At 36.5% G+C, this 27413-nt stretch overlaps 1 protein-coding gene and 1 long non-coding RNA gene across 3 annotated transcripts in view; one reads left to right on the top strand and one right to left on the bottom strand.

The window, feature by feature from the left end:
• The window catches only part of LOC126188403 (protein GDAP2 homolog), a 1021851-nt gene that overhangs the window by 804588 nt on the left and 189850 nt on the right, over positions 1-27413 (top strand). For both annotated transcript variants that reach the window (XM_049930006.1, XM_049930005.1), the window contains 2 exons: positions 15293-15425; positions 22178-22287. In XM_049930006.1, coding sequence (XP_049785963.1) covers positions 15293-15425; positions 22178-22287 — 243 coding nt within the window. The remainder of the gene's footprint in view (positions 1-15292; positions 15426-22177; positions 22288-27413) is intronic.
• LOC126188404 (uncharacterized) lies at positions 790-21847 on the bottom strand. The gene is made up of 3 exons (XR_007537860.1): positions 21349-21847; positions 15176-15358; positions 790-3228 (listed from the first exon to the last, which is right to left on the bottom strand). It is a non-coding gene; the product is annotated as an uncharacterized LOC126188404 (long non-coding RNA).

Genomic DNA, 27413 nt, shown 5'->3' with positions numbered 1-27413 from the left:
GTAGGTAAAACAGTGCCCACAATTTCAGTGTAATAGTTGTGGGTGCATGCTCTGCTGGCAGCAAACTAGGTGCCTCTCATGAGGCTGCCAGAGATCGTGGGGACAAGAAGTCAGCCTGTGTAATCTGGAAAGTTTACTAACATTGTGAGGTGATCAGGGGTTGGTGTTTGAGCTGTAAGTACTTTTTGCTGGTTGTGGCAGTCAACACCTGAAGTTTAGCCATCCTTCTAGATGTGAATGTATATCTGATAGGTGTGTAGCCAAGAGATAGCACTAAAGAGCATGGTAGGTGAATGGAAAACCACTTAAGATTGTAGATACAGTCTTTGAGTGGCTGTTCATTTGTGACAAATGGCTAACTAGTTACCATGCCACAGAGAAGATTGCAATATCTACATAGTAACTTACAGATGATGATTACAGTCTTTACATATGACATTTCATTTAAGAGTACACATATGTCTTTCATGGGACTTGAGTAGATGGTGGGTAGAAAAAAAAAGGGGGGGGGGTGGTTGGTTGTATGAAGTTATAAATCCAAATATGGCATACTTTAACTGTTGCTTGTGTTTGGTACATTTCACCGTGTCAGATCCTTCACTCATCTTTTTATTATTTTTGATTATGTACAGTCATCTTAATGAATCATTCAGGTGGCCAAGTTACTCTGTCCCTGTGTATGAACTTCCTCTTCTTTTGGACTTCAGTCCTTTGCTGGATGCTTCTGAAATATGAGAACACAATGACTACTTTGAACTACAAAATAAACTTTGTTAAGTTTCACTTCTCTATATTTTAAATTCTTCCTCTCTCACAATGACAGATCCCCTTAATTACAACTCACAATAGTCTAAATCATCAATAAAATATTATATATGTGATCCATAGGCCATACACCAAAGTTCATTTTTCTTAAATCAGAAAGTGATTAATTTTGGGTCATTATTGTCATTGTTGGTGGCTGTCTTACTCCAAGCCATCCATGACACCGCTGACTTGAAGCGTCAAAGCATATCCATATCCTTGTACAGCAAGTGAGTGGTGCTCATCCTCTGACAACTTGCCACTGCTCTTGTTGCTACTGCTCATGTACCCTCTGTACAACACAGACAGGGCAAACAGTACCTGTTCCTTTTTTCTATGCTATTTAATGTATATCAACTACCACAGTCATCTTTAGCTGGTACGAACATTAAAAATAGAACAGGATATTTTTAAAATGTCCTGTTACACAGGCTGACTGAAGAGATATTGCATACAGTGTGTTTACAAGAACATCATATTGATAAAGTCCCTAATATGGCTTGCCATTAACACTACTGAAGATGAAAGACAATGAAAAACTGTGTTTTGAAGACTGGGCAAAAGATCTCTCTCCAAAAAGTACACATTGCAAAGCATGGATGAAGATGATATAGTTCCGAGAAAAATACTACCTATCATTTTAACTCTGAGAAATATTTTTGATTGAAGAGATAGTATGTTTAGGACAAAGGTGATGATTATTTTTGTAGAGGATTGAGATTATTCTGTGAGATGGAGTAAGCCATGATGCACGAGTTGTTATCTCTTTATCATACATTTAAAAACATAAATCTGTCAACACTGATTATGGCATTTCATAGTCTTAAGGGAAAAAATTGCAAGTAATTCATAATAAATTTCATATTAACATGTTGTTACATATGAGAATTTCTTGTAGTAAATGCAAAACAGTAGAAAAACATGTAGGCAATGTGATACTTCCCTCATGAATAATTGGCAGTCTTAAGACAACTTTGGGAAACAGGAATAAAAAATTAATTAAAAAAACATCATTTTTGTTGCATGTAACAACTTTTTGTCAACAGAAACCTAAAATGTGTACATAGAAATCTGCTTCTTTTTTCCTGGTCTTTGTCCCATAGCATCATGGGGTCAAGATGTTAATTACTGGATTCAGCAATTTTAGTGACAGAGGGTGGCCACATGCCCTTTCTGTCTCCATCCCTTTCCCCCTGGGAAGGAATTTGTATACCCCAACTGTCTGCATATAGCATTATCCCATCTGAAACTGTGTTTTTTTTTTTACATGTTTGTGAATCATGTAACTGAGTTGGAACAAAAAAAATAAATCTCTCAAAATTATTGTATTTATACGCCAACAATCTCAGTTTAGTTACTTCATAAAATAAATTTATTTTAAAAACACAGAGTACAGATGCACATATGAACATAACTTAATGTTAATTTATGGTCTTTCATTAAGTCACCTCTCAGTGACAGTGAATTTTTCATCTCACAATGAAAGTTTACAAAGACTCAATTAAGGTACTGGACAAACATCACAAATTTGTGGGGTAGCTTCATTATTGTAAGACTGCAGCTAATGAGTGACAGTTTTATCTTACAGTAATATTGGTTGCTCCTGTGGCTAGACAGTTTTGTACTGTCACAAGTAACACCCTGTTCAGATTATTAATTCATTGGTCATGTACTTGTTGATTGACCATTAGTGCATCTCAAGCAAAGTTTCATTAAAACTTCCAATCTCAAATATTGTGGAGTCTGGGCATATAATTTCAGTTAGTCGTGGTTACTTGTATTGTACAAATTGTAGATTAAATAATTATATTGCACTCTTTAAAAACATCAAAATATTGTAAACATATAGGGATAGCCATAAAGACTTGCAACATTTTAAATAAGGAATGACATTATTCTGTTGGATGTGCAAAGTATGATTTTCTAATCACTTCTTTTTCTGCATCTTCTTTGTGGTATTGATATATCTGAGTGCACAAAATTTGTCAAAGAAATATTATTATGGATTTGAGACCTATAGTTCGGTTAATTTTACTACTGTGATGGATATGATTTCTGCTGATCTTATGACAGTAAAGATTAATGTACACTTTAATGAGAGCACCTGCTTTTCCAATCACTGCATCAGGAATAATCAAAACAATAAATGCTGTGGGTCTTCTAGCATTCACATTTGTTTATACCTATCTGGACAAAATGAAAGAAGTGGAAAAGTTCAAGGGAAAAAAATGGAAGGGAAAACTGTGCTCTAACTCATGCTAAATGTTGATGTTTTGTTAAATGTAAGGACTCAGAAATGGCTTGGAAATGCTGTTTGTCTCCAGTTTTCATGTATCTCACATTTTCCATTTTACTTCTTTCCTTCGTCACTATTAAATCATATCTTCAGCTCTTGATTTTCTTATAACAGATGCACCACTCATCCTGAAACAGAATCTATAGTTACCATACAATGAGGTGCTCTTTTCGTGTTTTGAACATTTGCATTGTTTATTATTTTATTTGTGTTTTAAAGTAACTTTTGGATAATTAGAAATATAAATTATATTATGTTTAATTAAAAATCAAATAATTGCAATTATACCACTGTAGCACAATAATTACTATGTCTTCATCCATTAAAATTACAAAAAAAACTGGTCAGCTGCAAGTAGGATTCATGCACTGATTCATTCATTCTGAGTATCAAGAATCTTTTTGCAGACTGTCAGTGTTAATACAGGCAAGATATTGGTCCCAGTGCTCCAAGATTTTCAAGAATGTTTTAATTTCAATGATATAAATGTGACATAAAGTAATTCAGGGGGCAGGCAACCATTATTATAATATACAGCAGTTCGCATTCAGGTTGAGTGGGCTACAATGGTAAGAGTCAGACATAAGGCAAGGAATGACTTTATTGCTCATACTGTATGATGCATTTCACAATTTATCCATCATCAGATCTCCAGGAGCATTTACTACATATAGATATGGTGTTTCTAGTCTTATGTGAAAAGAACACTATTCACAGACTAGTCTGTGACTTGTACCATTCCGGCCTAGTTAGCCTGAATACAGAACTACTGATTGTTTTAATATCAAGTTTGATGTCGGGTAACAAATGACAAAATAAGTATTTTTTCATTTGATGTAATTACAAATTAACAATTTTTGGATTTTTTTCCTTTACTTGTACTGTGAAACCTTGCTTCTTGCATAATTTCATGATTCTAGGTCAATGGGAAGTACCCTATAGGTTTTGATGAGTGAATTTTCAAATACCAAAATGTATGATTTTTATTATACTACCAAGGAACATAGGCCGTATTATGCCACATAAATTTCAACTTGATATGTCTACCTATTTCTAAGAACAGTCTGATAACAAATGAAAAAAAAAATCCCTATGATGTAATTACAGATTTACAGTTTTGAATTTTTTTCCTATGACTGTAGTGTGAACCTTTCTTGTTGCCAATTTTCATGGTTCCAGGCCAACCGGAAATAGCCTATAGTTTCTGAAGAGTGAGTTTGCCATTATTAAAATATGTGATGTAAATAGACATATCTTTTGATTACTATGATTTAAAAGCTTGAATGTTTTACACTGCCAAGGGAGCATAAAACTCACTGTATAACATAAATTTCAACTAGATATGTATACCTGTTTGTTAGAAAAAGAGTTTTTAACAGGTGGACAGACAGGTAGACAGATTGACAACAAAGTGATCCTGTGGTGTCACCGCCAGACACCACACTTGCTAGGTGGTAGCTTTAAATCGGCCGCGGTCCATTAGTACATCTCGGACCCGCGTGTCGCCACTGTCAGTAATCGCAGACCAATCGCCACCACATGGCAGGTCTAGAGAGACGTACTAGGACTCGCCCCAGTTGTACGACGACTTTGCTAGCGACTACACTGACGAAGCCTTTCTCTCATTTGCCGAGAGACAGTTAGAATAGCCTTCAGCTAAGTCCATGGCTACGACCTAGCAAGGTGCCATTAACCATTTCTAGAGAGAGTCTCACTTGTATCATCAAGAATGCTGTATACAAATGATGGATTAAAGTTAAGTATTCCAGCAGCTACGTACTTTTCTTTATAGCATTCATTACATATCCTGTTTCAGACCTAAGCAAGCCTGCGTGAAGTAAGCGCGTGCCCTTTCGGCTTCCTCGCCCTGTGTCTAGACTGTCTTGTCTAGACACAACAGATCCTATAAGGATTATGTTTATACTGAGTGAGGTACGGATATGTTTATACCGAGTGAGGTACGGAATCCTAAAAATGAATAAAATATACCACTGTTGAAGTGACTGAAAAAACTTGAAAAATAAACTATTTTCAGAACATCTTATGAAGGTAGGCAACTCCTACCAAAATTTAAAAAAACTATTTCTTACAGGGTAGGCCATCACAGTTTAATGCTTTTATAATAGAAAGCCCATACCATGAAAGAACAAGAGACAGCTCTCCAGACTACAGTGTGACATGGAATAAAATGTGACTAGACCATCATCCACTTGAGAATAAGCAACAGTCATTGGAATGTCACCACATAAACTCAACATCAAATATATAATTAGAAACTTAAATGCCATGCTGAAGAGTCTCTGTACTAATTTACTGGGACATAAATAATCACTGATTTTTTTGTAGACTTGTTACAAAAACCAGAGTAATCATTGAGCATTTTTACTACATAATGATACTCATCTGCACATTGTGAATGGGGCACAAGTTTGTTTCCAGTCCCTCAGATGGGAACATTTGGACTATCCAATATACACTGTTCTTTTACAGATGAAAATAAGCATCCAAGAAACATATTCTTTGTTTTGAATCCTCTGCTTTCTGAGATCTTGACCACATTCTGTAATAATGTTCTGCATCTGTGTTTATAGGAAAGCATTGTTTTATATACCTCTTCATTTAAGAAAACCATTGCACCACAATGTCTTCATTTATTTATTGTATTAAGTTTGTCTGTGCAAGTCTGCCTTTTATGGCCTCCTAGCTTCATCTTTCATGTGTTATTTTACTTCTGAGGTAGGAGACTTCCTTCACTTCATCTTTTTCTTGTTCCTCAATGTTGATGTTAACTTTGTTGCTAATCTCTTTCCTGCCGTTTCTCATTACTTTCATTTATTTTCAGTTTCGTCTCATTCCATAGCATTTGCTCATTAGACTGCTCATTCCATTCAACAGTTCCTATAATTATTGTTAGCAAATCTTATAATTTGTATCCTTTAATATTAAGTTTTAATCCCAGTCCTGAAACTTTCTTTTTTTCTGTCATTGCTTCTGTGATGAATAGGCTGAACTGTAGGAGCAAAGGACTACACCTGATTTGAGCACTTCATTCTTGGTCATCCATTCTTATTTTTACCTCTTTATTCTTGTACATTTTGTGTATTACCCATCTTTCCCTTTATGTTACACCTATTTTCCTGTTATTCCTCATGTCTCAATTTTTCTTAAATCTTGCTTCCAGTGTCAAGTACAGTGCCAGAACAACTGATTCTCTTGTGCCTTTACCTTCCCTAGAGCCAACGATCATCTATTAGATGCTCAGCTTGCTTTTGCATCCTTCTGTATATTGTTCTTGTCAGCAACTTGAGAGCTTGAGGTGTTAAGCTGGTTGTGCAATAGTTCACTCATTCATCTGCCTTTTCTGTCTTAAGGATTGTGTGGATGATATTTTTATGAGAATTTTGAGATATTTTTAAAACTTAAAAAAAAATATATAAATTATTTTAATTGTATTGCAATAACACATTTCTTGACAATTAGTTATTAGTTTCTGTTGCTAAACAACCATCTTCAGGTCTGTAATAGTAGTAAGAAACAGAAAATTGTCTTCAGGTTAAAATGACTTTCATAACTTTCAAGAACATAAATCATTTCAAAGTAATGACTGTTAAGTAGCAAAACCGTACCATTCATACCAGAGACTGTCTCTCCATACACTATATGCCAGAATGTCATAGATAATGTATCTTGGAACTGTGTAGATAAATGGAAAATACCTGTCAAGTCAGTGTGAATAATTATAAACTTTTACAACACATGTTATTTAAATAGGTGTTGGAATGCAAATAGACTCACTGAAAACATGATACACTCCCTAATGAGCCAAGTTTTCAATACACTGGTGGTTGTACCAAGAAAGTTACGGAGTACAGTTCTGAACCTATAGAGGCAAACAAAAAATTTTCTTTTGTTAAAGGTAAGGCACTAGTCCAGCTTATAATGTATATAAATTTTAAAGCAGAAGAACTGAATAATTTAAAATATGAGAAAAACATACCATGCTTATTAAGAAGTGCACACGAGTACAAAGTTGACATATTCTCATTACGAATTGTAACTCATGAATGATAAAAATATAAAATATAAAAACATGTAAAAGTTGGTCAAAGCATGTTTGTCACTATTTGAATCCGTCAGATCACTGACCACTCTGTGTGCTTGCGAGTGCTAACTACAAATAGTCAGCAAAAAACTAACAGCTCGCAGACAACTACACACAGTTACAATTCCAATAACTAAGCAGGATTATTATTAACTACAATATGACAAACAAAAATTTTGAAATAATGAGAATGTGCATGACAAATGTAGCTCACAATATAAATATCAGAATTGCAGTAGTAGTTGTGTCAAGAATACATAAGAGCGCGTAGTAGCTATCAAATTGTAACCATTTAAACAAGGACTGATATCAGGGAATGTAACATCCATTTTTTTAACTAAGTGAGTACAGATAAAAAGTGTTATAATCTAATAAATAAAATAACTCTTAAAGCCCAATAGTCTGCCACTGTGATAGAGGTGCCACCTCTCAGCATGTTTATGCAGTGGAGCCAATGTAAACAATTGCACACGGAGGGCCATGGGGAAGGCGGCACTGTGTGTCGCAATATCCCTTGCATAACATATTTAGAACAGCCCCTCAGTACCAGTGCTTCCAAAATTCAAAATGTGCAAAATCTTTTTTTAATGTAGTTCATCAAAAATATTGAAAAATTAGTTTTGATTGAATTCAGTTGCTCATTTGGTATCAGTTCAGAATTTTTTTTTTCTTTTAACTGTGAATTTCTATTTCCTCCAACACAATGAGCACACTTCCCTTGATTCTGAATGTGTTGAGCATGGAAAACTGCAACATGCACTGCTGTCTTCCCAATGGCCCTCTGTGCACAGGTGTTGACATCAGCTCCACTTAATAAACATGCTAGGATGTGGCACCTCAATCACAGTGGCAGACTATTGCTCTTTAATAGTTATTGTATTTATTATATTATGCAGTTAATATTTTTTAACCTTATTCACTTGGCTCAAAAAGTGCGTGTTGCACTCCTTGATTTCAACCCTTAATTATATGTTACTATGTGCTCTTACATTCCTGACAGTGATACTGACAATTCGACATTTGTATTTTGAGCCCCATTTTCCATGTTAGTTCTTGTGCATACTTCAAAATTTGTATTTACTATCATGTTGTTAACATTAATTACATTTAGTTCTTGGAATTGCAACTGTGCATACTTGTGTTCTACCTGTCAGTTTTTAATTACTATTTTTGGGTGGCACCAACAAGCACACACAGCAGTTAGCTGTCTGATGGATTCATATTATTACAAACATGCTTTGACCAACCTCTTCATATTTTATATTTTACATTTTTATCACTGATGAGTTACAGATGTTATGTTAACTATGTACACAGGTGCATTTCTTAATAAGCATGATATACTTTTCTTATATTTTACTCATGTTCTGCAAAATTAATTAATGTTGTAAGATGGTCTGGTGACTTTCTTTTAATGAAAGAAAATTTTTCATTTGTCTCCATAGGTTCAGAATTAAACCCTGTGGTTAGTCTAACCAACAGTGTACTGAAAACTTGGCTCATTAGTGAGCATGGCATATTTTTATTAATTCTATTTGTGTTCTGACACCTATTTAAATAATACATATCATAGAAATTGATAATAGTTCACACTAACCTGATAGGTATTTTCCATTTATTTACATTGGTCTGAGGTACACCATCAGACAATGGCATTCTACTGTGTGATCTTAGGCTTTCCAAGCGAAACAACTGTTTGTGCTGCTGCTGGTTGTCCAGCATGGTGCAGTCATTTTCATAACACAATATTTTGACAGCGTATCTTATCATAATCATCAGATGATACCTTTAGAATGAACATCTTTGTTACATCCTGCCTCTGTTATGTTTGTATCACTCCCCACCAATTCCTTCACTGCCAGCCATACAATATGATGGGCAGAAAAGGGGGGGGGGGGGGATGCAACCGGAAGCTGGGTGTGAACTCTGGTCCATCAGTACTCTTGTGGCCTGCATCAAGTTTGGATGTCCCTCTCGGCTGATGATGTGATTTTAGTTGGCTGAGTGCTGGGTCCTGAGCTTTACTGAGAGCAAACCCAGTGTCTGTGTCGATCAGCCTGTCAGCAACTCATATTTCAGTTGCCTCCTTCAGAGTACAGTTCCAAAACAATGAGATCTGTTTTAGCACTTCCATTACTTCATACTTAATGGAGTCCCCTGTACCCATACAGCATTCTGCAACTGCAGATTTTGTTGGTTGCTTGTCCATCCGTCACTGCGTGTGGCCGTCAGTGGAGGAAGGGGTGGAGGGAGTTAAAGAGTAAAAAGGAGGCAGCATTAGCAAAGACTTTCATTCCACTAGTATCACCTGAAATGATGGAAAAGTACACTGTAGAATATTGTGTTACAAAAATGACTGCACCTGGCTGGACACCTTACAACATTACAAACAGATGGCACTCTAGATTGCTGTGTATGCAGGCATAGAATCTCCAGTATGAGTGGTGTGTTTCTGCCACTTAACACTCATTATTTTGAAATAATTTATGTTATTGAAGCCTGTAAAACTGATTTTAACCTAAAGTCAATTTTCTGTTTCTTGTTATTTTTAAGATACGAAGATGGTTGTTTAAAACTGGAGCTAGTAATCAGTTTAAAGTAATGTGTTATTGCAATCAAGGTAATGAAATGAGTTTATAAAAACATGATTTTTTAAGTTTCAGAAATACATCCGAGCTCTTATCTCCTTCACCTGATGATGTCAGGTTCTTACTAACTCATGGTGTTTCTCCAGACTCAGAGATTTTACGAATCAACTTAAATAGGCAGTTGGTTCACACTTCCACTAATGATTTTAGAAATTTCAAAAGAATGTTATCTATGCCTTATTTGATCCCAAGTCTTCCAGAGCTCTCCTAAACACTAACACTAATACTGGATCTCATATGTCTTCCATATTAAGCCCATTTCTTCATCAGACACTTAATATTAACTTCTTTGCTTTTCATTTCACAGTACATTGGTATGACTTTTCAATATACTGTATCAGTCCTTCAGAACACCACCACTTGTACAACTGCTTCTCTTGTGCCCTGCATACATTTTGCCTTGGCTTTCCTGCATTTTCTGTTCATTTCGTTTGTAAATGACTTATATTGCTATACTCATGATTTTTCCAGAACACTTTTGTATTTACATTTTGTCAATGATTACTTGCCTAGTTCTTCTGTTATCCAAGATTTCTTTGCAGCTACCTTCCTTGTATCTATATTTGTCTGTCCAGATTCTGTGTTTGTCTTTTTTAGAAATGTCCTTTCCTCTTTAATTGAACTACCTATTGTGGTATTGATTATCACCATATCTACAGCCTTAGAGAACTTCAAAGGCACCTTATCATTTCTCAGTATTTCAGTGTCTCAATTCTGTGCACATTGATCCTTATGGATGATTCTTTTAAATTTCAGTCTATTTTCATCATAACTAAATTGTGATCTGAGACTATCTGCTCCTGCATATACCTTACCCCCCCAGTGGCTGATTACAGATCCTCCATTTGACCATAATGTAATCCATCTAGGATGTTTCCATGTCTGCAAGTCTTTCCCAGGTATACTTCCTTCTCTTGTAATTTTTCAACAGCATATTTGCAAATAGTAGCTGCAATTCACTGCAGAACTCAGTGGCCTTTCTCCTCCTCCTTTTGTATTACAGAGCCCATATTCTCCCATAACTCTGCTTCTATTCCTTCCCCTACTATGGTGCTCAAGTCACCCATGATCAATTGATTTTCATCTCCCTTTACATACTAAATTTCATCAACCTGAAACCCCCCCCCCCCTCCTCTCTCTCTCTCTCTCTCTCTCTCTCTCTCTCTCTCTCTCTCTCTCTCTCTCTCTGTGTGTGTGTGTGTGTGTGTGTGTGTGTGTGTGTGTGTGTGTGTGTCAGTCATCTATCTCCCTATCTATGTATATATCTGTTCATCTTCTGCTTGTGATGTCTGGACATTATTATGTGTTGTGTCCACAATTCACCTTTGTGATGGCTGTAACTCTGCTGGACACACTTTTAATGCAGTGTCTGAATGTCTGTGTAGGAATGGCAGCTCGTTATCCACCAAAAGCCAAAACCAGAGAAACTAGCGATGTTGGATGTTCGGGTCTTGAGCGAGGTCGACGTTCTAACTCATTCCAAAGGTGTTGCATTGAGCTCTGGACATGCTAGTCCATTTCAGGAGCATTATTGTCCACAAACTATTGCCTCACAGATGCTGTATTATGATAGGATGCATTATCATGCCGATACAATCAGTCATGATCGCTGAACTTTTCCTCTACTGTACACAGTAAACAGTGCTGGCATTTCCTTAAGTGCAATAAGGGGACATCATCTTAATCATGAGAAACACCCCCATACTGTAACAGCACCTCCCCCATGCTTCATGTTTGGTACTGTACATGGTGGTAGGTAGAATTCTTGAGACACTCACCAAACCCAAACCCTTCCATCAGATTGCCACTCATCTGCAGTCATCTGCTGTCCAGTGGCATTGCCCTAGTGCTCTTTACACCACCTCAAGCATCGCTTAACATTGACTTTAGAAATGTGTGGCATATGAGGGAGGGGCTGCTTGACCATTGTACCTCATTCTTTTCAACTCCCTGTGCACTATCATTGTGCTTGCTGGACAGTGGGTAGCACTTTGGAACTCATGGGTGATCCCTTTCACTTGTTTCATGCAATTTTCACAAACACATTTCACAATGCTGAATGGTGCCTGTCTGCCAGTAAATGAGACCGACCTGGTCACGGTTTAGCTGAGGTTGTTCCTTCACATTTCCATGTCATAATCAAACCACTAAGAGTCAACTTGGGCCACTTTAGAGTAGAGAAAATGTGCCTGATGGTTTTGTTACTCAGGTGACACCAATGATTAGTTCATGTCTGAAGTCACTGAGCCGTCTTGAGAAACCCATTCTGCTGTTACTGCTTCTCTGCTGACAATACAGTACTTCCCACATCAGTTTATACTAGTGGGTCTGCCTCTTGTGACATCTAGTGGTCAATTCTGCATTACATAGGAGTGTCTGGATAGACGGAGCCTTTATGTTTCTCTTTTTCAGATTTTCTAGCTCCCCTACCACATTCACACTTCTTACATTCCACACTTCTACTCATAGAATGTACTTCATTGAGTCATAGTGACACTTTTCAATTACAAGCTACATATCCTGTTGATACACCTTGCATGTCTTTAATGTAGTGATATCTATCGCCTTTTGTATCCTCATACTGCTGGTCATTACTCATTTTTCTGCCTTTTATGGGCAGAGTAAGATGGTGCTCCAAAATGCTGTTCAATCCTGTGTCATCTTTGACATGGCTATTGGCAGGACAAGGGTGATTCCTAACATTTGAAGCCTTTGAAGCCATTATTAAAATTTTTTGCTCAAAATTTAAGCAGTAGCTGGGATCAAACCTGGGACCAAGGACATTTTTTTTATTACTACCTAGACCACTGTGGTTATAGAAGTATACATTGAAATAAAAGGAATTAAGATGTAAATACTGTTCTTGACTCTGATTTAAAATATTTCTGTAATGTCGGTTGAATACTTTTTCCTTTTTACAACAACAGTGGAAGCACACTGAACAAAAATTAAGTTGCCCACCCCCTTATCCACCCTCTTCCCCCTGCCCCCCCCCCTCCCCCAAAAAACATCAGACACCAATTTCATGTCATTCCATGTTGATAATGTCCTTCATTTAATAAAGAAGATGATCAAAAATATTCTTCAGGTATGCTCGTATCCACCTGAAACCACTCATGATGATTAGACTCCATAAGATTATCAAATTGTGGGTACATTGACCACCACATTTCATCCACTGTTCCAAATTTTGCAGAAATTTTCAGTAGGATTAAGATTTTAATCAGCCAGTCAAGGTGCAATAAGTGTGCCTAAGGGTTTGTCAAACCAGGAACATACACTTGCAGCCCCGTGAAGATGGCTTTTGTCATCTTGGAAGATGGGAGATCTTGGTCACTGAGAATATTGAAAGAAACATCCTGGTTCTTATTAATAATAATAATGAGTAAGTGCAAATCATAGTACAAAAAACAACACCTAAGATATAACAGGAACATACCTGGTCTGAACCAACCATCCACACACACACACACACACACACACACACACACACACACATACTGCAGTTTAAATATACCATTGGGCAATCAGTGTACATGATGCTTTGGATCATTTAGAAAGAGACAAAACTGAACCCATCGGTCCACAGTACATGCCTTCAGTCAGCTACTGCCCAAGCTGTGTATTTCTTGGCCACTGAAGATGTGCTACTTTACAATGAGGTCACAAAAGTCGTGGAATAGTGATAAGCACACCTACAGATGATGGTAGTATCATGTACACAAGGTGCAAAATGGCAGTGCATTTGCAGAACTGTCATTTGTACTGAGATGATTCATGTGAATAGATTTCTGAAGTGGTTATGGCTGCAAGACAGGAATAAACACACTTCGAACACAGGACAATAGTTAGACCTAGGCTGCAAGACAGGAATAAACACACTTCGAACACAGGACAATAGTTAGATCTAGGCACAAGAGTTATTACACTTTGAAAATCATTAGAGAATTCAATATTCCAAGATCCGAAGTGTCAAGAGTGCACTGAGAATACCAAATTGCAGGCATTACTTCTCACCATAGACAGTGCAGTGACTGATGGCCTTCAGTTACCAGCCAAGTGCAGTGCGGTTGTGTAGAGTTATCAGAGTAACAGACAAGCAATATTAATTGAAATAACTGCAGAAATTGATGTGGAACATACAACAATGAATGTATCCATTAGGACAGTATGGCGAAATCAATTGTTAATGGGCTATGGCAGCAGACGACCGACACAAGTGCCTTTGCTAACAGCAAGACGTTACTTGCCACAGCTCTGCTGGGCTTGTGACCATGTCGGTTGGACCCTATATGACTGGAAAACCATACCCTGGTCAGATGAGTACTGATTTCAGTTTGGTAAGAGATGATGGTAGAGTTCGAGTGTGGCACAGACTGCATGAAGTCATGGACCCAAGTTGTCAGCAAAGCACTGTGCAAGCTGGTGGTGTCTCCATAATGGTGTGTGCTGTGTTCACATGGAATGTACTGTGTTCTCTGGTACAACTGAACCAATTATTGACTGGAAATGGTCATGTTTGGCTGCGTGGAGATCATTTGCAGCCATTCACAGGCTTCATGTTTCTAAACAATAATGGAATTTTTATGGATGACAATGTGCTATGTCACTGGGTAACCAGTGTTTGACAACTGATTTGAAGAACATTCTGGACAGTTCAAGCAAATGATTTGGCTGCCCTGACTGCCCGACATGAGTCCCGTCGAACATTTATGGGACATAATTTAGGGGTCAGTTCATGCACAAAATCTTACACTGGGAACACTTTCACAATTATGGATGGCTATAGAGGCAGCATGGTTCAATATTTCTGCAGGGGACTTCCAGCAACTTGTTGAGTCCATGCTACATTGAGGTGTTGCACTATGCTGGGCAATGATATTTGGAGGTATCCCATGACTTTTATCATCTCAGTGCATGTGCCACTGTGAGAAATGTTCTTTTGAGAGATAATCAGCTCCAAATGTCAGTTGCATGCATTTCCCTTTGCAGTATTCACTCGAAAGTAGGAATTTCAGTAGGTTTTAAAACCAGTGTTGCTGGCAAGGTTTGACTTTCACTTGTCTCATGTCAGTTAGGATCCTTTTACAACCATCACCATGTTGCGTGACTACAAATGTTAAACTAATTCTTGTAGACAAGTTGGACAGTCAATATTAACTTACTAACAAATGGAGGAAATCATTATGCATAACTATAAATATTTTTTGAATTATTTGCTTTTAAGTTTAATTACTTCATTAAATTTTGCTGTCTCAGTGTTTTTTTTTTAAACAGTTACATAATCAGGCAAAACAGTTACTTATCTCATTCTGATAGCCATACCTGTAAGCATATCTGTTGAGACATTGTTTCAGTTTATACTTGTTATACTGTAACAGTTCCAGGATGCTTAACTCAGTTTTGAAATTTTTGATTACTTTAAGGTCTGCTTTCTTCTAGAATGCCGCACAGGAGAAGTACGTGTAACTCAGGGATACAATCTTCCAGCACGATTTATCATCCATACTGTTGGTCCAAAATACAATGTTAAATATCAGACTGCAGCAGAAAATACATTGCATAGTTGTTATCGGTAAGTATGAATTGCCAGAAATTGTTATTCATTACATGAATTATGTCTTCTGTACTAAAGCACCTAATGTAGTTCAGTTAAATACAATGGAAAGCTATAAAAATGTGTTTCAAAATAGTACTTTGCTGCAGTGAGGGAATGTTAGGAGTGGTAAATGCTGGTGGTGAGAGGAGGATTCATGGGTTGGGTGGCACTTAAAAAATATTCCAGCCATGAAATAAGATATAAAACTGTGTGAATATTCCAATTAATTTTATTCCATTAAAAATCTTTATCTATTCCTGCCTAATAACATGTAATAATTCAAAAATTACTTTTTATGATACCATTCCTAAGGTAAGAGTGGTGAACTAGACCCCACTGGAAAGCTTTAGTTGTAATATAGGCATACTTGTCATTTTTAACTTTTGCCCACATTATTATTGATCAATTCCAGGTGATTCTCCAGTTATGTTCCAGATATATATCTTATTTATTTTTTGAGCTGCAGACGGGTACAATGAAAAAGACTGTTAAAATAATTAAGCTTTCACACACACACACACACACACACACACACACACACACACACACACACACACACGTCCACTGTCTTTGGGTCCTAGGGCCCCGACTGCCAATAAAAATGCAGTTGGGACTCAGTGTCTGGCTACAGTGGCAATTTGTATGCAAGAGTTTTGCTGGTATGAATGTGTATATTTTCTGTTATGGAAGAAGGACGTTGTTCCAAAGCTTAATTATTTTAGCAGTCTGTTTCATTGTGCCTTCTGTGACTCAATGCCTCCTCTATATGGTGAGAAACAATTTATCCTTTGCATACTGTTGTTATTCCATCTTAAACTTTCCATTGTTTTATTTATTTACTATCCCATTAACACCTTTCAAGCTTCATAAAGCTTTGTCCACAGTTACATAGCTGTGATATGCTTCACCTGTTTAAATGCATTTTGTATTGGTCCATACATGATTTTATAATGATATATTTATACAGGCAAAGCCGCTTTCCAATAATACAATTGGAACATAAGCTAGATTTAATTGTACTGTTCATAATGGCTATGCATTCCCTCTTAAGAATAATAACAGGGACAGAAACTGAATGTTTACAATTAAATTGATAGGTTACCTACATTCATATTTGCAAAGCTTTTCCTTTCAATCAGGATTCTATTGCTTGGATTTTGTTACCATACATTGGAAAATCCAGGATGGAATGTAGCGGAGTTGCAGATGGACACAGCAAAAAGAGTCACAAAATGAGCTTTTGGTCAACAATGCCTTTGTCAAAAATAGACAACACAAGTGCGCATGCACACACACACACACACACACACACACACACACATATGCAAACACAACTCACACACACGTGACCACAGTCTATGACAGCTGAAGCCAGACCACGAGCAGCACCATATGATGGGAGAGGCAACTGGGTGGAGGCAAGGAGTGGGCTGGGGTGGGTAGGGGGAGGGATACCAGGAGAACACAGCACTGTGCTGAATTCTATGTGGGCATGGCACACAACAAGCTGTCTGTCCACATGAATAGCCACTGATAAATTGTGGACAATTGGACCATCCTGTTGTTGTGCACACCGCCCAACACGACATTCTTCATTTCAGTGACTGCTCACAACCTGTGTCATGTGGATCCTTCCCACTAACGCTAGCTTTTCTGAATTGCGCAGGTGGGAACTCTCCCTGCAATATATCCATTCTTTTTACTTCTCTCTTTTTTCCACTACCCCACCCTCCTCCCCCCACCCCTCTCTCTTCCACCCTCCGTCTACCCTCTCAACTGCAAACTGCACCTAACTGCTCTGTCCTCTCTCCACCACAGCCCTGCATACTCCCACTAGCAGCGCTTTCCCATCCCCAACCTTTACCCTGATATCGCTCCCCCTCCCTGCCCCCGACTCCCCCTTACCCCACCCAGTTGCCTCCCACATCATGCGCTGCTGCTCATAGTCTGGCTTCAGTTGCTAGAGACTGCAGTCATATGTGTGTCAGGTGCGTTTGCACGCACGTGCGTGCGTGCGTGCGTGTTGTCTATTTTTGACATTCTTTTTGTTGTGCCTATCTGCAACTCAGCATCTCTCCTATATGATGAGTAGCAACTACCCTTTTCATAATATTGTTATATTTACTTCTACTATTCATAATTGCTATGTCCTCCCTCTTAAGAATAACAGGGACAGAAGTTCATTCTTGTGATTAAATTAATAGATTACTTACATTCATATTTGCAAATTCGTTAAGAGTGTGGAAAGATTTTTCTTTCAGCCAGGATTGTATTGCCTTTCTGATCTCACTAAATTTCAACTGTCTCATTTCACTTGGTAATCTTTTAGTAAAAGATTTTCCTTTGTGCAGAAAGGCTTATCTTATTACAGCTATAACAAAGTCAATCTGCTGTTTGTAAGCCACTTCTGTGTTGACAAAATAACAAAATATATCAATTTATATAACTGTTCTCTCCTTTTAATCCCCAGTTAACATTCTATAGGGTAACAGAAATGAGGGCACGAAGAAACTTTTTCAAATATCATACTACTAATATGGTAAACATAGTGACACTCATTGCTAAAGGTTTCGTAAATGGTCTGTTAAATTGCCGAAAGTGTCTTAAATTGTAGCCTCACACACAAATGAAATTTTATGTATTATTTTCCGTTTATTTGATGTTATCATTCGCCATTTCTATAGCATATAACCATTATGCTTGTTTCATGGTGGTTGTTATTAGTTCAGAATGGAGGTACATACTCTGACATAAAAGTATTCAATAAGCTCTTGTCTAATAGAAATCACTGTTAAACCCTATCAATTCAATTGACAGTTAAAAACATATCTCATTGACTACCCTTCCAATATATTATTTGTTCAAATACAAGTATTGAAAATTTTATCTTCCTGCTAACAACAATATAAGAAAAGGGTAGATTGGTGTTCACCATAAAGATGACTCACTGAGTTGCAGACAGGCTTTGTGCCTGACTGTAACTCAACATGTCACCTTCACGGTGAGTAGCAATCTGTCTTCTTCCTGATATTGTTGATATTTCAATCCGGAGTTCCATTGTTTTATGTTCCTGCTAGCTCGTGGTAAGAAGATATGGATTCCAGTTATTTCAACTGGTTCTGAGAGAAGTACTGTCATTTTATCTCTGTCAGTATGTATAAACATGCAAAACCTGCTCTCTGCTAGTTCAGCCAAGCTACCCTTCCCAGACCTATTCTGTTGCACTACAGTAAACTTAAAACTCAATGATGTATTAAGTTTGTAAAATCTCTTAAATATACTAACTTCAGACACTAGAGTAACAGACACTTGCTCCACTAGAATAGCTTATACTATAATCAACAAAGATGTCGTAGATGAAGTAAGTTACAGTAGCTTAAATTTTTATTATTCTGATCACTTTTGTCATTTAATATAAAAAAATTCAGCTGTGCAAAAAAAAAAAAAAAAAACTATTCTGCAGAAATGAATCTGAATAGATCATATATTAATAACTTCAAATACAAAATAGCAGAGGATTCTGTGCACCACCTGAAAGGGTTTGACATCAAATTGAATGAGTTCTATTCAAACCTAGTGAGACATTTACAACTATTGCTGTTCTGTCAGTAACCCAGAAGGTAATTTGCCCAAAAGGAAGTAATCATATACTGAAACTCAACCAAATCTGATCAGGCTCAGGCAGAGTATATACTGATTTTTCAAAATTGAAATTGATTACCTAAGGAAGCAAGTTAACAGCAAAACAATAGAGCTGTCTAATAATATAAATAAATCATCCTAGGACCTAACTGACAAATACCGTAAAGCTCCCAAGAAGATAAATACAGAACCAGTCAGCATAAGACGTGATGGTAACACCGTTAAAGACTCAAATATTGCACGTAACATTTTCCATAACTCTTTCACTTCTGATGAGCACCCAACCCATATTATAGATGTACATGTTGAGACCCTTACCTCACTCAGTGTATTGTTTTGGAATTTATGAAAATAAATGAGCAGGAAGTATGCAAGGTAATACAAATGTTAAAGAGAAAATTTTCATCTCGGTGGGATAGCACAACTAGTGCAATTACTAAGATAAGCTTAAAAGTAATCTCCAGACCTTTTATCTATCTGATTAGTTATAACAATGGACAAAACATGCATCCAACAGTTCTAAAAATTGGTGTTGTGAAATCTGTGTATAAAAACAGAAATAAAGGAAGATTTCTCCAACTATAGACCAACATCATTAATTCCCACCTTTAGTAGGGTATTCCGAAATGTCCTATCCCATCTAAGTATCTTCTTCACAAACCACAAAGTGCAAATACACAGTTCTGCCATGAAGTACATTGTCTGTTGGACAAGCGGATGCCAACTACAGATATCTTTTTAGACATGACAAAAGCTTTCGACACAGTAAAACGTAGGTTAGTTCTAAAAAAAACTGAAGTCTTATTGTATCAAAGGGTCATCCAGGCATCTTGTAGCCATTTGCCTGTTGAATCATAATCTATGCACTACAAAGATGTATGAATTAGTTGTTAAAATGATAAACTTTTGTTTCACCAGTGAAACAATCATACAAGGTTTACCTCTCTTTCTCTTCCTCACATACTGTATTTTAACAACATTGCACATCCCATTAACTCCCATATAATAAGCTATGTGGATGACTCCTCAATCATATTCTGTCATAGAGAATGTAAAGGACTAGAATCCTTTACTACTAGTGGTGTAACAGAAGTGACGAAAAACTTCAGTGATTGACGCATCAAGGTGAATGTGACTAAATCTCAGTTAGTGGCATTTAAATAATGGACAGTTCTCACCATACCAATGTAGATTATGTCTTTAATACCTTGGGAAACAGAAAATGACAGCTGTAAATCTCTGGGCTTGTATGTTCATGAGAATTTGCAATGAACAAACCTCATTAATTTTGTATGTGAAAATTCATTAGTGGCTCATATCTCCATAGCCAGATCACTAAGATAGTTTCTAGCCAAACATTAAAAATATTTTACTATAGAATGATTTAATTTACCCCTTTCTACATTATGGGATTGAATGACAAGGGTGAGCAACTGACATCCACTTAAAAATAATATTTGTGTTATTGAAAAGAACAAAAAGACCTATGCATGGGATAAGACATGATGGAGAATCAGATTGTGAAACGTTTGTGCAGCATAAATACCTAACAATATATTCTTTATGCAAATTTCAATTAGTCACATTTTTTTATGAAACAACCATGTTTTCTAGTGCAGTGATGTACATGATCACAATTCCAGAACAAAATTTAATGTAACTACGTACTTCCAGAAAAGACCAACATTAAAATTAGTGTATTAAAGCCTATACATCAATGGTTTGATTTTGTTTAACTAACCACCAAACTCTTGAATAATGTGTAAAGGGCACAATTTTAATGCAGAATCTTTTCTGACAGAAAAATGTTTAGATTCATTCAATTAATTTTAAGAGACTGCTTATGATATGAACCATTATTGTATCAGCTGTAAAGCAATAAATGTTCAATAAATATAAGATAATACAGTTGTAGTATGTAACATATTTTCTAAGTGTAATTATTATCATATTTTCATTATTATCATATTATTATTTCTAATTTTTGCAAAAGCTATAACTGTGATGGCTTCATGCAAATAAAATATAAATAAATAAATATTCAGCACCATCATGCAACCCCCCCCCCCTCCCACCTGCCCCCGTTCTCTGTCCCCTCTCTCCAACACCCACAACCTTCAGTTTTAACAGTGCAAAGCTTGTCATCTCTATGTATATGCTGTTTATAACACAGTTAAGTGATTACTCATCAGTTCAACAAAATCTACTTCAGGAGGAAGACTACTGTGAGAAGATAAACATTTGTCATATGTCTTACTCAGTTGATGCAGTTCTCTGCCCAGTCCATTACTGCTTCTTGGTGTTCTGTGCAGTATGTTTGTGCAAAGTCACGTGCCATATAACAGAACTCTGTATCTGGTGGTGCAGGTGACCTGTTGCAGAATTCCTAGCCAACCATGCAGCTATAACTTGGTTATGGCTGCTTTGTAGTTGTGGGGCTTTCTTCTTCTTAGTGTCTGTTGCTGTTACCTAATCATAGTTGGAGTGTGCTGTACATGTTCTAGTTCTATCTTAGGCTTCTCTTCCTTCAGTTTCTTAGATAACTTGACATATCAGTTTTCCTGCATGTAAATGAAGTTATCATGAAAGGTCTTCTCTCTGTTAATCTTTCTGTTGGCACCATTTATCAGTCCCTCTACTGATAAGTGCATGTCCTTACCCTTACTGGTTCTTTCCTTCCTCCAGTTACATACAGAGTTTCTTAATTTTCTCTTCCTACTTCTGTGTCAATCTAGTTCTGTGATGTATTTTACAAATGTGAGTTCTCTTGTCTTTTTACTATCCATTATAGTCATCACTGGTGATATAATATTCTATAAGAAAACTGCAAGGACAATAATTAGTTGACTGGGCCAGCTGAACAATGTGTTGGAGTACTAGAACTACTGTTGACATTGTCAGAAAATTAGTGTGTTCTGATTTTTTGTAATTCTGTGTGCCACAATTTGCATAAAAAGTCATGCAGTTTTGATAAGCTAATAACCACCTTACAAATTGTGAATTATTCCTAAGTATATACAGTGCATATGGAATTATTATGAAGGTACATGTTGTATTACCATTACTGATTATTGTTTCTTTTTCAGAAATATTTTACAAAAGGCTTGTGAGCTGAATATTTCTTCACTTGCTCTATGTGTAGTGAACTCTGTTAGAAGAAACTACCCACCTGATGAAGGAGCTCATATAGCAATACGTAAGTCTTTTTTTTTTTTTTTTTTTTTTTTTTTAATATGAAACACATTATTTTACTTTTTTGTTCTGATAATTACATCTTCAAATGCATATTCTGTAAATACCACAACAAAGTACACCCTTCAGTGTTCTCAAACCTGTTAAAAACATATATAGGACCATACATCTAATACATTAACTATTATTAGACTACCTTCTTTTTCACTACAGGTTGGTCTGTCTAATCCCAGGATCTTGGAGACCTGCCCTTCTTTTTGTGTTTCCTCAACACACTCTTCTGACCTCACCAATGAAGGAACTATTAGTTTCAAAAGCTTAGTGGTCTCTCTCTCTCTCTCTCTCTGTTTGTGTGTGTGTGTGTGTGTGTGTGTGTGTGTGTGTGTGTGTGTGTGTGTGTGTGTGTTGGAAGTGCTTCACATTTCATCTCCTGTAGATAAGTACTGATCAGCAATACATTAACTATCAGTAATGATTAACATAACTGTCATTTATGCACCTTGAATAATACCCTTCCAAAGTGGGCATTTATGATTATGTGCAATAGTAAATGTTCTAGAAAAAAAAGAATGCTTTTCTAATAGCACTCCCAAATTACTGTTTATACAGTATAATAATTTGTAATTCCCTACATGCAAAAGGAAATTAAAGGTTCTTTCGAATAATCATTAGGAAACCTATAATACTAGATATATTCTGGTCGAAAGAAATATTGGGCATTCGCAACTGCTGACTAGAGAGATTCCAACAGTTTACAGAACACATACCTGATACATTAAACCTTCAGTTTGTATTTTAATGTGTACGACATCTTTTTTTTTCACCTAATATCCCCTGCTCAAGACACTTCCATGTACTTTGCTGTCTCTGACAGAATTAAAGTGTCATCAACAAACCGGAAAGTTTTTATTTGTCCTCTCTTGCATGTTCCAAATTTCTCCTTGCATTCCTTCACAGCTTGCTCAATGTACAAATTGAATTACAGTGGGGATAGGCTACAACACTGCCTCACGCTCTTCTCATCCACTGCTTTTCTTGTGTGCCCTTTGACTGTTATCTGACTTCTATGCAAGTTGTAAATAACATTCGCTCCCTGTACTTTACCCATGCTACCTTCAGAAATTTAAAGAATGTATTCCAGTCAAACTTGTCTAAAGCTTTCACTAAATCTCTAAATGCTGTATATAAATGTAGGTTTGCCTTTCTTTAACCTATCTTCTAAGGTAAGTCTTAGGGTCAGTACTGCCTGGTTTGTTCCAATATTTTCTCTGAAATCTTCTCTGTAATCTTCCCCAAGGTCAGCTTCTGCCAGACAGAAAACCTGTGAATAATTTGTGTTAGTATTATGCAACCTTGACTTATTAAACTGATAGTTCATTAATATTTACAACTCTCAGTACCTCCCCCCCCCCTCCACACACACACACACACACACACACACACACACTGGAAGCGAGCCTGACAACTGTGCATCAGGAGGTGGCCTGACGATGATACCTGTTACTGAAACATGTAGCCAGTAGGCAAAATAAAAATGCAACTACAGGGTAAAGCAAATATTTTTTCTTTTTGTAACTTGTTTTGGATTGCTTTTCATCTCCTCCCACCCCTCCCCTTCATCATATGTTTCAGTGGAATATGTCATTGCAGATACTCTAAAGAACAGCAATATGGAGGTCAGCCAGAAAGTATGTTCCAGAAACATAAAAAAGAAAAAACACTCATAGCAGTAACAATGAAATTTATTGTACACTTCATCTGACATACTGTATTTTCCATACTATAAGATGCACTTTTTTGTTCAAAAAATTATCTCCAAACTGAGGTGCATCTTATACTTGAAATTAATATAAAAATGTCCAGTGTTTGATTTAAAATCCCCGCCAGTCTTAAAAATGGCTGCAGGAAACCTTTCTCTATCTGGTAATATTGGATTCAACTGGCAGCAGCAGTGGACCGATGTGATAAACATGAGTGTGTGGATTTACAAGCTTGCTAGCACCTAACACTGACTCCCTCCTGCCCCACCATAAAAAACCCAGAACATCTATGATGCATTATTGCAGTATGTGGTGCCAGTGAACTAGAATTGAAAGTGATATGTGTTAATGGTAACAGTAAAATATTTTTGTTAGTAGCTAGTTTCATAAAGGAAGAAAATATTATGTGGGCTATAAATTGAAAGTAATAACATACACAGAAATACACAGAAACAGAACAGCTGGGCAGCATTTCAGCCTTCCACTAGCAGAAAAAATTATTCGCAATTGGCGGGCTAGTAAAGAAGAACTGAAAAAAAATGAGGAAGACTAAATGTGCGAATAGAGTACTGAATGCAAAATGGCCAAAACTAGAAGCTGACATACTGAAATGGATTCGAGGACACCATCAATATGGCATTGGAATTAATACAAAGATGATTCAAATCTAATCTAGTGCTACAGTGGAACATATCAGACTTTAAGGGTGGAGTTGGTTGGTGCTGCAGGTTTATTAAATGTCATGGGCTTATCATTTGAATCAAAACCAAAATATCTCAGAAAGTACCATAAGAGTTCAAAGAGAAAATATTATCTTTCCATTACTTTAATATTCAGTATTGAAAGTAAACCAGTGTAGAATTAAGCAAATAGCAAATACGGATGAAACTCCTTTGACATTGGATGTGGTGAGTAACAAAACTGATGCCATGAAAGGTACTAAAACTGTATCTATAAAAACAAGTGGACATGAAAAAATGCATTACACTGCTGTCCTTTCGTGTTGTGCTGATGATACGAAACTTAATCCAGTGATCATTTTGAAGCACAAAACAATGTCAAAACCTTCTGAAATACACCAGTTGTTCATGTACATCAGAATGGTTGGATGGATGAGGCTGTTATGAAATTATGGATTAACAGAGTGTGGGAGGGAAGGAAAGATGCTTTATTGAAGAAGAGTTTTCTTCTTGTACTAGATCAGTTTAGTAGTCATCTGAAAAATTCTGTGAAACAGAAATTGAGACATGGAAATGCAGAACTTGCTGTTATTCTGGGATAACTTACTTCTCAACTGCAACCTCTTGATGCCATGATAAATAAACCTTTTAAAATGTACGTGAGAGAGGAATGGAACAAGTGGATGATGGATGAAACCTGACATAAATTCAAGCTGAAGGGAGCTCTAAAATGACCTATAACCAAACAAGTGTGTCAGTGGATAAACCAGTCATGGTCTAGAGTGAGAGAAGATATTATTGTTAAATCTTACAGAAAGTGCGGCATCACTAACACTCTTGATGCCAACGAAGACTATCTTATATGTGAAGAGGACAATGATGATAGTGAGGAAGAAGAAGAAGAAGAAGAAGAAGAAAGTTCAGATGACTATTTTAATTGATTTTAAAGGTCATTTCGGTTTTATAAACCAATTTCTTTTACTGTGGCTTTGCAGTCTGGTAGTAAAAATGTTACTTTTTATAAAAAAAAGTCGTAAAAATTAATAGGGGTCTCATAGTCAGTGGCATCTTGTAGTCCATAAAATACGGTAACTGTACCACTGGGCAATGAAAATGATAGTGTTTGCTGACTCACTTACCATGCCAACACTGATAGAGAGAAAGGGAGGAGGAGGACAGGGGTGGGGTGGGAGAGGACTGCAATTACAATTAGTTTCAAAGTATTAATGGGAGTGGGAAAATATTAGCATAGTGTAATATGTCCAAAGGTCTAAGAACAAACATGTAATATACCAATACTGCTTCTTGTTGAATACTTTACACAGATGTAAATTTTGTAGTAAATCTTGAGTCTTTAAATAAAGATTTCACCAGCTGTATGTGAAGATTCTGTGACCACATTATTGAAATTTTCCTCTAATTGGCTGGACGTGACAGTACCAGTGTACTGTCAGTTTTTATGTCACTACTTTTAAGTCCAACTTTTGTTACATTCTTACCAACTTTTTGATGTATTAGAACATCATGATTCCAATACTCCTTCCAAAAAAATTAAAAGTGTGTACATATTTTGGCCTAGTCTTCTACAGTTACTTTTTTATGCATCATTGTGTCAGATGCATCAAAATTTTTAACGAAAGATTCTCAGTTGTTTCTTGCTGATATATTTTGTGGTGGATAGATAATTTATACTGGGAAACCCGTTTTCTTCTGTAATCTGTCTACAGTCTACAAAGGCTTGGGTTTATTTGTATTAATGATATCTAACAGTTCTTACTTTGTCTTTTCTTCTGTCACTGAGGTATTACTTTCCTCCAGCACAACAATGTATTTTAAATTTGGGAAGCATGATTTGGAGCATTATTTTCTTGAACTATATTATATGGAATGTTGTCAAGTACAACAGTGCATCTCTATGGGTGGCTTGAGTACGACATTCTTGCACTCACTTAATGTAATTTGTACTGTTCATTTCATAAGTTTTTTTAACAGAGTGATGAGGCCCTTCCATTTCTCTTCTGCACAAGTTTCCCCTTCTCAGATTGTATAACTAGTAGTGATTCCTTTAGAGATGTGTCCTTTCTACTTACATAACAAAAAAACAATTAGTAGACACTCTGCAGCACATAAGAACAATAGATACTTTTCTGAAATATAGACTGTACCTACCACTCATGGAAGAGCACATGATTTCTCCATTCCTTAGCACTTGACAGCTTGTGTGGTTAGTGTCAGTATTTCATGCCAACAAAGATATTTCAGTTGAGTGAAAAAATAAAATAAAAAATAAAAAATAAAATCCATCATGCAGGGAACTCACAGAGATTCAGAAAAAAGTTAAAATATCTGATAGCCACAGTATGGCAAAAGGAATGGCAAGGAAAACATTATAATTGTTTCCAGAATGAATTTTTAACTTTTCAGCAGAATGTGCACTGATTTTAAACTTTCTGGCAGATTAAAACTTTGTCTGAGACTGGGACTTGAATGTGGAACCTTTACCTTTCACAAGCAAGTGCTACACAGGCTGAGCTATCCAGGAATACTCATGGCCTGCCCTCACAGCTTTACTTCCACCAATTCATATTTTTTCTCTTACCTTCCAAAATTCAACCATTGTGTAGCTCATAGCAGTTGTAAATAACAAAACAAATACTATAATGAAACATACCATAGTTTTTATTTTATAT

Source organism: Schistocerca cancellata, chromosome 5 (genome assembly GCF_023864275.1).
Source record: "Schistocerca cancellata isolate TAMUIC-IGC-003103 chromosome 5, iqSchCanc2.1, whole genome shotgun sequence".
Classification (NCBI taxonomy): domain Eukaryota; kingdom Metazoa; phylum Arthropoda; class Insecta; order Orthoptera; family Acrididae; genus Schistocerca; species Schistocerca cancellata.
The sequence above is the reverse complement of the archived record's forward strand: the minus strand, read 5'-3'. Positions and strand labels throughout refer to the sequence as shown.